The sequence below is a fragment of the Sciurus carolinensis genome, chromosome 10 (genome assembly GCF_902686445.1).
Source record: "Sciurus carolinensis chromosome 10, mSciCar1.2, whole genome shotgun sequence".
NCBI classification, from domain to species: Eukaryota; Metazoa; Chordata; class Mammalia; order Rodentia; family Sciuridae; genus Sciurus; species Sciurus carolinensis.
Window position 1 is genome coordinate 125489018 of NC_062222.1, and position 13901 is coordinate 125502918.

Sequence of the window (13901 nt, forward strand, 5' to 3'; positions counted from 1 at the left end):
ATATTCATTTTATAAAAAAAAAAGAAAACAAAAGCTCAATGAAGTTGATGGGTTCACAAATGCAAAATGATACTAAAATATTCTGAGACTCTAATCCTAAATTCATCTCATGATGAATTCATATATAATCACAGTTTTTAAATTTGGGGAAAACTCATGCATGCAAAACAAAAATGATTTAAAATATTCCTTCCTCAAAGCGATTGACTACCATCTCATTTCCCCCCTTTAATCTCTTATCTTGTTTTAAAGGCTAAACGAAGAGGACATATGGAAAAATTCCCGCTGACTGGCCCTACTCCCAAATGTAGACTTAAATATGTGAGAAAGACTTCTGTAGATTTGGATTCTCTGAACGTCTTGTCTAAGAATATTAAAGGCCACTGTTTTAAGAACTTAAATGTAATATTTCTATAAGATTGCAAAATATATTACCGAGGGACAATTGTAGTCATGGCTATATTTGACAACAACACATGGAAGCATGAGTAGGTCTACCTAGTCCTTATGTTGATCTAACCAGACAGAGACAGATTTAAGCATCCTACCTCACTGAATCTACCTTTTAAGTCTTCCAAGCTCTGACTGGAAAGATAAAAAAGAGAGCAAATGAAATCCTTTTAACTCGAGTGCTCATAAAAACCTAGGGTCATGATTTTAATGGCTATATACATTTTTACCTACAAGCCTGTAGTTTTCAGTCTTCACCTGTACATTTAGAAAGTACAAGTTTAATACATAACCCATTTATATTGAGGAGAAGATGTAAAGGCAGAAATCAGTAGCTTCATAAACAGCCATCTTCCTTGACAGGGGAAAACATCTGTCTCACTTTTGCTACTGGAAAAATAGTACTGGATCCCACCATGGAGAATTCTGAATATAAGTTCATTCTTGAAAAAGTGCCTGCGCTGTTTATTACTTGCTAAGAAATATTGAATTGCTGATAGTTAATCTTAGTACACAGGGGTTCCCACTACTACATTTCAAACTAATGTAAAAGCTAAGAAGATATTTTATGTCCTAGAATTCACAGTCAACTGAAAACCATCATTTCTGAAGACTAATATGGCAATTTAAAATTTATAAAGATATATATTGACAATATTAGAATTGTCATTGAGATCTTAAATCTGATATATACCTTAAGAGCTATAAGCACTTAGAAGACATTTCTACACAAGAAACCAGATTAAAGATTTATCAAAGAAAAATATAGACATATACTCTTTTTTATTTTAAAAGAGCATATACACATATTCTTTCATGACAAATAGAGAAAGATACAATTTTCAAACTTTTGGCATTTAATGAAAATGGTGATCGAAAATCTCTAGAAAAATTGTAGGTTATATGTATCTCTAAAAAGAAAATACTATCTACTCTGCCTAGAAAAATATGGCTCATATTCTGTACTTCCAGTAAATAGCAATACCAACTGCAAAAGAAGAGACTATAGGAAGTTGGCAGGAAAAGAGAAAATATGTTGTAAATATATTTTTATCAAATCATTTCATTAGTTCTTAATGTATTTGATAATGACTTCAATTTCCAGACATCTTCCAAATTAGAATCTTTTCAAATAGCAACAATTCAAAATTATGTTACAATGTATGCTGTGTAAGAATAAATATATAAGGTTTTCACCAATTTTTTAGAGTTTAAAATACATTTATCTTCAAAAACAGATGTTACTGAAAAAAAATTTAAAAATATATATACTTACAAATTTTTAATATCAACTGCCCCACGGAAGGCCTTCCTTGGAATTGCCTGGATTTGGTTTTCACTCAGATCACTAAAAATAACAAAAAAGATAGAGATCAAGTTATAAAATATAATATTAAAATTATTTTTACCAAAGTGTTTGAAAAGTGCTAGGACATCCAGGATAAAAAGACCTGAAAAGATCTTTAATAAATGCACAGCAATAGATGCTCTTTCCAATACACATATTTTACATTTGTAATACAAACTGAAGGTTAGAGTAAGTAGTTTATTGAAGTGTACCCTCAGATCTTTAATTTTATAATAAATTATAAAATATGATACTTCAATAGAAAACTTGCTCCGATTCTGAATAAAAAAATATTTCTTCAAAACAAAGTTAATTTTTTATAAGTCAGTTTCTGGATTTTGAAGTTTTAGCATTTCTTACCGCTCCAACATCAGTGACATAATTTACAAAGAACATAGGAAAGCTGCCCACTTTGACTTCCTCCTTCCAGAAGGATGGGTACCAATTGATACACCCTGGACAGGATGATTAAGTTTTCATAGCACTTTAAGTAATCTTGGAAATGGAACATGGCAGCACCAGCCCAACAATAAAACGAAGTTCTACGTGAAATATTAATAGTAGGTTGATTTAAAACCTTCTTTAAATAATTCCATTATAGCCATAAACACAGACTATCTATATTTGCATTTTAATTTAATTGAAAAATACATTTTAATCAAGGAGAAAAGCATTCTTTGAGTTGGAATGAGAAGCTTGCAAAACTCGCCCAGCTCATGAGGTGGATCATTATTTTTTTCAAAGAGTTCTGAGGCAATTCTATCAATTCATATAGTGTTATTAGCTTTAATGAGTAGGATAAAAAAACACATGCAAAAAAATGCCACTGAAAACAGAAAATTATCTTTTAGCTTTAAATAATATTAGCACAGAACAGAAACTTGAAATAACAGATAAATGATTAATATAACAACAGTAGTAACGATGATGGTATTAAGATTATCTTTAAAATTCTACAGATCACTAATTCTCACAAAGAAAGATGAAGTGACTGACCACAGGTGCACAGCAGATAGAATCAGAACCCTCTTCCAATATGTGCAAGCACATGGACAGATTCATCCACATCCTTTCCCCCAAAGCTGCCAATGACCACAGCCTGTAGTTCACACACTGGTAGCCACGCAAGGAAGAGAGATAATTGGCAGACACGGAGATTTAGTGTGTGGTCTTGACCTCATTAGCACCAAGTTTTTAACTGAAATTTGCATTTATATCTTGATAGCCTCCCTGTTCAAATAAAAAATGTTTGCTAAGCAATCTGTACAAGAGTAAATGTTAGTCTACTTAAAGACAGAAGGTCTTTAACCAAAAGAAAAAAAAAAGTCATACTTCAGTTCAAGGAGTAAATTTACAAAATGTGCTTTTGTAGGAGTTAAGGCAGACATTCATTTCCTAAGTGATATAGCCTGTTACTGCTTTTCAATAGTTTAGTACATCCTTAAGAGTAATAACACTTCATTTCCTCAAAAATTGCTTATTTCTCCAGCTTGTCATTGATTCAGACTGACTGACTTCCTTTTTAAAATTACATTTAGTTAAGAATGTTTAACAGAATATATTTAAAAGCCTTCATGGCAGAAACAGTAATCAAAGGACACTACGGAACAAAGAGAAAGCAAGAGAAATTGGAGAAAGAAAACTCAGAAAGTAATAAGAAATAAAGGGACAGAAAAGATAGGATTTAAGTAAATATAAATTCATAATGTTCCTTGCAAACCATTAATTGTGTTTTGACTGTTGTGTCCCAGCCAAGTTCATGTTTTCTAATCTTTTTCCCCCACATCTTAGAGGAAGAGTGCTTCGCGGAGCAAGAAGGTGAATAAAAATGGGAAAGGTGTTTGCTTTAGAGGACGCCTGCTCCCAGCCTCTGCAGCCTTGCCCTTTCCACGGCTGGGGCCACTGCATTTCCCGCCTGCAGGTCAGTTCTACTGTTTCCAGGCGTAGTCTTATCCTGGAGTCCTGTTCTCAACTGGGCTCCTGGTGGTGGGAGGAGAGTCAGGGAGTGGCTTTAGGCTGTTCACTGAGGAACGCTGAAATTCAGTCAGAACACCATTTCTTCTGAATTTGATTTTAGTCTTCTAAAGATTACCTTTTGCAGAATCCCAGGGCTATAAAATAGCTTTCTCTGACTAATACCAATCTTTCCTTTTTTACAAGAGTGTGAGAGCCAATCAGGCTCAAAGCTGATTTCCTTAAGGTTAATGGTTTATGTGTGGTTGTCCCCTGAGTAGATAACTCTCCAGACCATGCTACGGGCTCTCAGCTTGAGTGCTCTGACTGCTCTGGCAGGCGATTTTAGTTTGAGATATCTATCTATCTATCTATCTATCTATCTAATCTACACATCATGTAGTTTGTGGACAAGGAAGATACCTATGGTAAAGTAAAGTGTGACTGGTGTCTGAGATGATTGAGGAGGTCAGAGAAGCAACAGTCACTGGAGGGTGGTTGACCCAAGTCACGTTCAAAATAAAAGGAATTCTTATCTGAAACATATAGAAAAATGACTGTGCTCAGTAATTCTCAGTCTCTAGTCTAGGAAGGGGTTTGTACCTTGTACATGGAGAAATCCAAAGAGAGAGGCATCATGCTAGAGCTAGTGAGAGCATATGCTTAAGGCCAGGCACATTCTAGTAATCCCAACAACTTGGGAGGGTGAGGCAGGAGGATTGCAGGTTCAACGCCAGTCTCAGCAACTTAGTGAGGTACTGTCTTGCAATAAAAAATTGAAAAGGACTGGGTATGTAGCTCACCCTGGGGTTCAATCCCCAGTATCTTAAATAAATAAATATAAATAAAAGCACAGGCTTAGAACCCAGCTGATGGATCCTAAGCACATATTAATCAAAGGATCTGCAAAAATGCTCACTTTCCATGTGCCTGTGCTACTTCATCTGCAAAATGGAACAATAATAGTGCCTATTTCATAAAATGGTTGGGTGCATTCAGTGAGTTCATACTTTTAAAATATGCAAAAATTACCTGGCTCATAGGTAACCCCACAGAGGTGTTACATGCATGTTACAATTATTCTATTTGGAGACCCAGATATCTGCCCCTAAGCTCATCTTCTCCATTCCTTGAGGATCACCGTAGGCATAGGGAGACATTACTAATAGGAGTGTATTGTTCTGTGATCTGTGCAAAATGAGCAAAATAAGTCAGAACTACTGAGTTTGCGAGACAGAGCTGCCAAGGGAGGAGTTCGTAATTACATCACTAGGCAATAGAGTGTAAAAAGTTTGTTTCAGAGGAAAGAAATGGCTTGATTGGAGTTGATTTTTAGGAAGATTAATCTGCAAATTGAATTTTACAGAGGCAGCAAAAACGTAAAAGAGGTGGCATCGGGCAGCGTCTCAGAGAGTTGGCAGGGCTCCTGTGCACGAGGTAAAATCTTTCAGAGAACTTCAGGAAATAAAGTTGGGAGTTGGGCCTTGTTCCAAATGTAAGGTCTTCACTATTAGTTGAGGTGACTGTCATCTCAGGCAGAGATGGGAACCAAAGGAGTTGCCAAGTAATGAAATCATAAAATGGAAAGTGTAGAAAAGATCAGATTGCTAAAGATGCCCAAGATATTGGGAGGGTCGAAGGTGGAAATGAGGGGTCTTGTGCTGGTTTTGTTAAGGGGTTATTGTCAGTGCTCATTCGTGATTTTTTAAATTTTATTTGTTCTAATTTGTTATACATGACACTAGAATGCCTTTATGCATTTTGATAAATCATACATAAAAGGAGTATAATTACTCATTTTTTGATTATACATATTGTAGGATCACATCAGTCATGGAGTCATATATGTACATAAAGTAATAATGTCTATTTCACTCCACTACCCTTCCTATCCCCATGCCCCTTTCCCTCCCTTCACTCCTCTCTACCTAGTCGAAAGTAACTCTATTCTTCCTTAGCACTCCCCCCTTATCATGCATTAGTATCTGCATATCAGAGAAAACATTTGGCCTTTGATTTCTGGGGTTTGGCTTATTTTGCTTAGCATTCTCCAACTCCATTGTTTACCAACAAATGCCATAATTTCCTTCTTCTTAAAACTAAGTAATATTCCAGTGTGTGTATGTGTGTGTGTGTGTGTGTGTGTGTGTATGTATATGTGTATATATATATATATATATATTTTTTTTTTTAAGATATTGAACAACATGAACTTGACAGCCTGGTTTATTCATCTTGTGAGATAATAAGGAATTAAAAAGAGTTGGAAAAAATGTCCCATTCTAAAGGTAATCTCCACAGGAAAGATAAATAAGGGTGAAGGAAAGCAGCTTCAAATAGGGAAGAATTTACATTCTTCCTAATTGAACTACTGGGAAGATACTGACCTCTTGAAGCCACATCCAACAAGTGGTCCTCATGGCCAGTTGTGAAATATTGGAGTTTCTAATTTTAGAACATCTCACTTCTAGTACATTCAACCCTTTCCCAAAATACATCAGCAATATGTCCACTCAAGTTCCTTGCTCCCATCCTCTACTGCCATGGTCACTATGAGAACATCTACCAACATTCATCAGCACTTTCATAGATGACCGAGATTCTAATCTGCTCCTAATGCCTTGTCTTATAATCCCTTCCAGGGAACTCCCACAATAGTACCACCATTATATTCTAAAACCAAATTGTATCACAGCAGTTCCCCCTGAAATCTCACTCATTCCGATTGCAGAGACAATTTTTATGCTCTCCTATACTCTACATCCAGGCTCCAGTGAATTCTCTTCAGCATACATCCAGAAAATTTGACCTTCCTGCACCTCTTCTCCCTGACCATCTCCTAAGGTTTGGGTGGGCTTAATAGCCTCCAACTACCTCTCTGCTCCTGCCCTTGCCTTGTATTAAACCTTTATTACTGCTTCTCTGATCAAAACTGTTCATAGATGTCTTGCCTCACTGCAAAGGAAAGCTCAAATCATCACTGAAGTCTACAAGTCTCACAGTAAGTTGGTTGACACATCATTTTTTACCTTATCTCTTTCTTCTCCCCACCATCTCTACTCTGCTCTAGCTGCACTGTCCCCTTGGTTTGTTAAAAATGTCATTCATTTTCTTACTTCAGGACCATCCTTCACTCATGAATGCCACGCTCCAAGTTCACTGTTTTCAGAATCACCTTTCTATTATCTCAGTTTCTGCATATCTGTTTTCATCTAAGTACCTACTTCCTATCACCATGAGATGGAGATCTAAATCTTGCTCAAGACCCAGTCCAGGTATTACCTTTTTAACATTGTTTTCCTCAACAGCTGAGCCGAGATCTGAGAGCTCTAAAACCTATTAACTGTGTAGAGCTGTGTGAAGTCCTTAGTTTCTCTTTCCATTTGCTCATCTGTCAAAGGAGCTAATGTGCATATCTCCTAGGGTTGTTTTTCTTGGTACAAAATAATATGAATTAGTATTTGCATCACTGAATAACAATAAAATTATTGCATAATTATTTTTGTTACCTGGGAATCAACTGTTCCCCCTTCTGTGCTTTTCAGGCAACTTGCATGCATTTATTATAATACTTCAATAATTTTGTTTGGATAGGAGGAATAAGTCCTACTGTTCTTTGGCACAGTAAAGTGACTACAGCTTACAACATTTTGTTATATATTTTATGAAGGACTACGAGAGAAGAGTTCAAAGGCTCCAAAGAGAAAGAAATGATAAGGCAATGGAAATGCTAATTATTCTGATTTGATCTTTGCACATGCATACATAGATTGAATTCTCACACTATACCACATAAATATGTGCAATGATAATGTGTCAAAAAGACAATAAAATTATACAAATAATTTTAGTTTAATTCCTTTCTTGGATAGCTGTCTTTCCTGTTAGAAAATATGACAAATGATGACAGGGATTTTAGCTTGTTTATAGGGAATAATGGACAAATGACAGGCCTTCAGCAAACATGGACAAGGGAGGGAAAGAAAAAGAGGTTCTGTAGAAACACTGACAAAACATAGCAACCAGCTGGATGTAGGTGCATGAGAGAGTGAGTGCTCACATAGAAGTCCATGATTTGAGTTCTGTTTAAGTAACAAAACTTTTATTATTGATGCAACTAAGGGAAACCAGGGAAGAATACCGGATTGCTGAGTGGTTTGTTAGACATACTGGCAATGCAGGAGAGGCCATGGCAATGTCTCAAACTGGAACATTGGTCATACAAGACTAGAGCTCAGTAAAAGGACCAGAAAGAGAAAAACAGATTACAGAGTCTTTGTATCATGATGAGAATTAAACCACACACCATACCAAAGTCTCCTTTAAGATGGCATGTCATGCACTGCCAAATTTCTAACTGTCCGGGTATTCTCTCCAAGAAACAATGCTCAGTTTACTCCAAATTTCAGTATTTGCAAATGGGGAAATCAGTTGTGGTCTCTTCTTACCTCGCTCCCATTCTTTGCTTCACTTTTCCAAAAGCATGTACCGACAGCATAAACTCTGACCCAGTCATTGCTCTGTGATATTTCTGTTTCCTTTGTGGTATACTTTCACCCAAGACTTAACTGCTGCTTCTTGGTACAAACACTGTCTCTTCTAAGTATGTCTTTCCTCTTCCAGGATTTCATAGAGTCCTATATAGAAGTACTTTGAACATTCTTTGATCAGATGATACAGATGAGTGTTGTTAGGGGGCTATTCCTCCACTGAGAACCTGAAGCAACTTCTAGAATTCAGCAACCAAAGCTTACTGAACAGAGTAGCAATAAATATATCTACTTTTCTTTTAATCTCTCATATGCCTTAACATGCTTATTTAACCTCTAATATACCTTAATATATTTCTTGATCTTAACAGTGTATCAAAAGAAGGTTTTAATAGAACATACTGACAAGCTTTAAGATTTCGTTGATACTTAAGTGTAAAAAAGTGTATGCCTTGGTATTGATAATACTCAAAAGTAACATTTATTGGGTGATTACTAGCTTCCAGGCAAAACTTTTTCATTTACTAAATTGTTTTTATAATTGCATCAGGATTGCTCTTTTATTCTCATTTTGGAGATGAAGAACTGAGGTTATAAAGGTTACATAACTTAACATTGCAATACTGCTCTTCATGCAGGTTAAGATTTGAACTTGGCTCTCTTTCTGTCCAAAGCTCACGCTCCAAACCACTACTTGTTGCCTCAGACAGGGTGGCTTCTGTAGCGGTCTGGCACTCTGCATTATAATGCAATCGCCCTGGAACTGTGGTCTCAAATAATTATCCAGGGAGGTCCATTAAAAGGCAAACCTCTAAGCCACATTTAGAAATATTAGGCAGAATCCCCAATGGAGAGGTCCAGGAATCTGGATTTTAACTAGTTTTCCAGCTAACTATTATGCCTATGGCCTTTGAACTCCATGTTAGTAGCCTAATGGAACATACCATAAATGGTAGTTCTGGTTTATAAACATGGCAATTAGGTATTTGTATACAGTTGTATGGTGTAAATGCCAATAGTAGCAAAAAAAGAGAGTACCATTATGGCTAAGCAGAATGAACACAGAAACACAAACACACACACACATACACACACATATACACACACAAATTACTCTGGACAAAAAGAATGCTGGACACGAATGATCATTTTATGGTGACAAAATATATACAATATGAAATTTATCATATGAATCCAAGGAAGCAGTACCTAACTGGGTAGAATCACCAGGTAATCAGAGACACTAAAAAGAGAGTCCGTGGCAATGAATAAAACAATCTCTCTGTATGCCTTTTGTGAGAAGGGCCACTGAACCCATGATCCATGTTTTAGGATACCTCTGCTTTCTGTTACTTCTCAATGCCAGGAGGAACATAATGATCTGAAAACAGCACAGATGTGTGAAGTGGAATCCTGGAGGGTGGTTTATTAGTACAGACCTAGAAAAAGGCAGGTTTGTATAGAAATCATTGTCTCTACCCACTGCCAACTAGGTGACCACAAGATCTTGGTCAAGTTTCTGACATTCTTTGAATCAAGTTTTATTTTCTCTAGAAAATATACTGAACACTGCTGTGTCATGGTCCCTTTGAGGATGGAATGGTCTGATATGGTGTATGTGTGCGTGTGAGGTGCCTCACCCAGTCTCAGAACCCAGAGGTACTGGCACAAGTTACCTCTGGCACTTCCATTATCTCAGTTCATTCCAAGAATTATTTATCATGGGCAGTGTATAGTGAACACTCTGTCAGTTATAGAAAATAAGATAAAGATAGTATAGTGTCCATTCTCAAAAAGCTCAGATTCAGAAAAAGAAAGGAGGTGAGTGATCATTATACAACTGAACAGAAAAAAAAAAAAATCCATTACAAATGTAAAAGTTCTGAAAGAGTCAAGGTGGAAATAGTTTGCTGTTGCTTAAAGTATTGGGGATGGCAGATCATAGCAAAATAACTTTGCTATGGAGTTTCTTTTTAAGTTTATGTGTGAGATCCTGGCATATTAAGGCATATATAATCTAGTAGTCATTCATTTATTTCTCCTGCCAGGTCTTTGCAATATTTTTTTCTGTCTGGAGGGAACATGTTGTTCTTCATTGGTTAATCCTCCTACTCACTCTTCAGGGCAGAATTTGAACATTTGCTCTTCTAAAAATTTTCTCTGAAATATCCAAATACTGGAGTAGGTTCCCTTTCTTTCGTAGCAGAAAATACTTAAGATGATATTGTACTGGGTTATATTAGCTAGCTTACTTGTTTACACATCCCACAAAAGCTGGAAGTTCTCCTAAGAATAGATACTGAATAATTCATCACTATTTTTTCACCGCCTAATGCAATGCCTGGTTATAGCCAATAAAACATATATTAAAATGCTCATAAATGATAAGAAAGTCAGTATTATACTTATTGACATTTAGGTCCTCAAGGAAATGACTTATTTAACAGGTACTTGATGTCTTTCTTAGGAGATATTATGTGAATGTGTCATCTACTCTGGCAAAGTAAGGCAATGATGTGCTTATTCTGTGGTTCCCTAAGATATGGTTAACATATTCTCTTTATAATCCAAATGTCTTTAATAGGATCAGTAAGATAAAGGTGGTATCTCTATTTTCAATGGGAAACAGTCTTCAAAAGCCTTTATTCAGCCCAAACTATAGTTTCAGTCTAATATGTTTTAATTCTCTCAAGACTGGGTTCAGTGATATACATTGGTTTCAAAATATAGTCCGTAATCCATAAGTGCCAACCAGCAGTAGTCACTTTCTGAACACTGGTTTCATACCTTCACATCAGGAACTGCACACCCGTTTCTTGAGACCTATCACAAATCTGATCCTGTTTATCTCTTCAAAATGTCTGCAATATAACATGAAAGACCAATCCTGCATGTGTGAATAAAGGGCAAGCACACATGATCACATCAATGAGACACTGTAATAGTGAGGTGACAAACACACCAGAAAATGCTTTTGTAGGAAAAAACAGTGAGTTGGGTCTTGCTGACAGGGGCGATGGAGATGGCTGGGTAAGAAGAAGGGGATGTGATTTCAAAAGAAGCATCCAGCATGGGAAAATGAGAGCACAGGTATATTAAAGGTGCGATCATTGGTAGTGAATGGGCTAAGATAGAGTTTATCATAAACGGGTAATCAGAGGGAAAGAAAGATTATGTCGGGATTTCAGAACATGTAAACACAACACTGAGTAGTTTTCAGTTAATCTTAGTGTAAAGACAAAAGATGTGCATCCTTTCATAAGAACTAAGAAAGGTTTCAGGAACCTTTGTGCAAGACTGAGTCCACCTTCATCAACATTTGGCTGTATCAGAACAGTAAGCTTTGCTGTCCTGTTCTGCACATGATCCCATTTCTATGTAAGTGTATGTACTCGATTTTGACTTTATAAAAAGTCAGCATCAATAAGTATACTCAATTTTGACATTCTAAGAACTTTTGGTCAATCAAGAGAGCCAATAATCACAACTTCCTTCTAGAATTGGCAGATTTCAACTCAAAGGTGTTTCTTGATAATTATGAAAGTGTTCAATGGAAGATCTGTCAAAAAAACACCTATGAATCAAGATTTAATAAATAAAATTTCAAATACTTAGAACATGAACTTGAGAGAATCTTTTTCAATAGACTTTAACAACTTTATTGAGATATAACTTATACCTCCCAAAAGTTTGCCCATTTAAACTGCATGATTCTATGGTTTTTAGATTATTTATGGAGTTGGACCATTTTTCTCCCATAAAAAACACAAAGAAATAAGCAGCAACCACAACACAAAACCATTGTACTCAAAAGCAGTCACTCCCTTTTCCTGCCCCAGATTGTAGCATGTATCTGTCCATAACTTAAATACTTAGAAGTGTTGCATAGTAAGCACATAACACGTTTTAATTTATCTGTTACTCGGTTAATAAATACAACTGATTTTGTAAGGCGATTTCAAAATCAGTGACTACCTCTTCTAGGAAATAGTATATTTAGCATACTCTCTGGTTCTTCTGAGGAAATTTTCTACTTGGTTTAGTATTTCTTTATAAAAGACCATTTATTAGACCATGGTCATCAAAGAGTGGCTACTGCTTTGGTCCCTCTCAAACTTTTCAAATAAGACTTCTCTTAGATGGCTTGTCCATTCTGGCTTAACTGTGTAAACTGTTCTTCCCTTCATTTATCTGCATACACACATGACAGCTCTGTAATACATGATATATTCTTTTGATCATGGTAATAGTTTTTTTTTTTTTTTTGGTACATGGTATTGAATCCAGGGGCACTTAGTCACTGGAGTTAAATCCCCTGCCCCTTTTACTTTTTATTTTGAGACAGGATCTGTCTAAAAAAAATGAGTTTTACATAAAAGATGTTTGCAAGATGCTTAGGGCTTTGCTAAGTTTCTGAGACTAGAACTTGAATTTATGATCCTCATGCCTCAGCCTCCCCAGTCCCTGGGATTATAGGCAGGCACCACTGGATCCACCATGATAACAGAATTTTTACAGGCTATAGAAACACCTCTTGATTGGTTTTGAACTGAGGATAAAACTATTTTTTTAACAAGTATTTTTTTATTAATTTTTGAAAAATTCAGAGTAAAACATACTCTACCTAACTATAAGTGTGTCCATTTATGAGTCTAATGTAAATATCACTTATATTTTTAACTGGGCAACACATTTAGAGGTTCTTGGGAATAAGAATCAAAATAATATAGTCACTAATGTAACTAGACTATATAGTTGTATCAAAAAAATTTTTAAAGATCAGTGCTTTTTAACTAAATCTGAGGTTAGAATATCTCACCTACTTTAAACGACACATAAATCCAAAAAGATTAAGATATTTTGCAGGAGAAAATAGCCTCAAGAAGGAAGGATTACAAAAGGTACAATAATTACTTTGAATCAAATTTACAAATCAACCTCTTTTCTCCAATCAAGATACATGTCTCCAAAGACCACAGGTTTCTAATTCCAGAAAGACAGCTGTCAAACTTAAAATACTTCTCTCAGTACTAGACAATTATATTCTCTATCTGGATAAAACTTTTATTGCCCAAAATTTCTTGCCATGTTATTTTAATGTCAACAAAGTCTGGCTGCCAGACATTGGTTTTGCGAATTGTGACAGAGCTAGATTTTTAAATAATTATAACTACTATATCTAATAGTTATTTGCTAAGAGTAATAGAATGATATATACAAACCCCTTATGAACTAGTATAGTACTTCTGCATATTCTTCTTTGCAAGAATTCTATTAAGCCAGAATACACTCAATGGTTTTGGAAAACCCTTTGGACTTTCATTTCTAATCTATATAAGCCTAATTAATAATCAAATTTATTAAGCTATGCCAGAGTCTGAACTTCATAACTTCATTTCTTAAATTTTCTTCTTGAGCGCTGTATTACCTCAAAAAGCAATCTATTCACTAATAGGTTTGATAAGCATAAATACTCAAAATCATGAGTTACATATACTTAATACAAATAAAGTACAATATATAATCAACAATTTATCACTAAAATTGTCAAACTCTACTTGAAAGCCTTAAAAAAATAACTCTGGAAGAATTAAGCTATTTTATTTAAAAGGTAATAGTTGGCATAAAGCAAAGTTTATGTATTTAGTTTTCTTATATTC

The 13901-nt window shown here is 35.5% G+C and overlaps 1 protein-coding gene across 2 annotated transcripts in view; it reads right to left on the reverse strand.

Moving 5' to 3' along the window:
* Slit2 (slit guidance ligand 2) overlaps positions 1-13901 on the reverse strand; it is a 344949-nt gene that overhangs the window by 123387 nt on the left and 207661 nt on the right. For both annotated transcript variants that reach the window (XM_047566500.1, XM_047566498.1), the window contains exon 5: positions 1727-1798. In XM_047566500.1, the coding sequence (XP_047422456.1) occupies positions 1727-1798 (72 nt within the window). The remainder of the gene's footprint in view (positions 1-1726; positions 1799-13901) is intronic.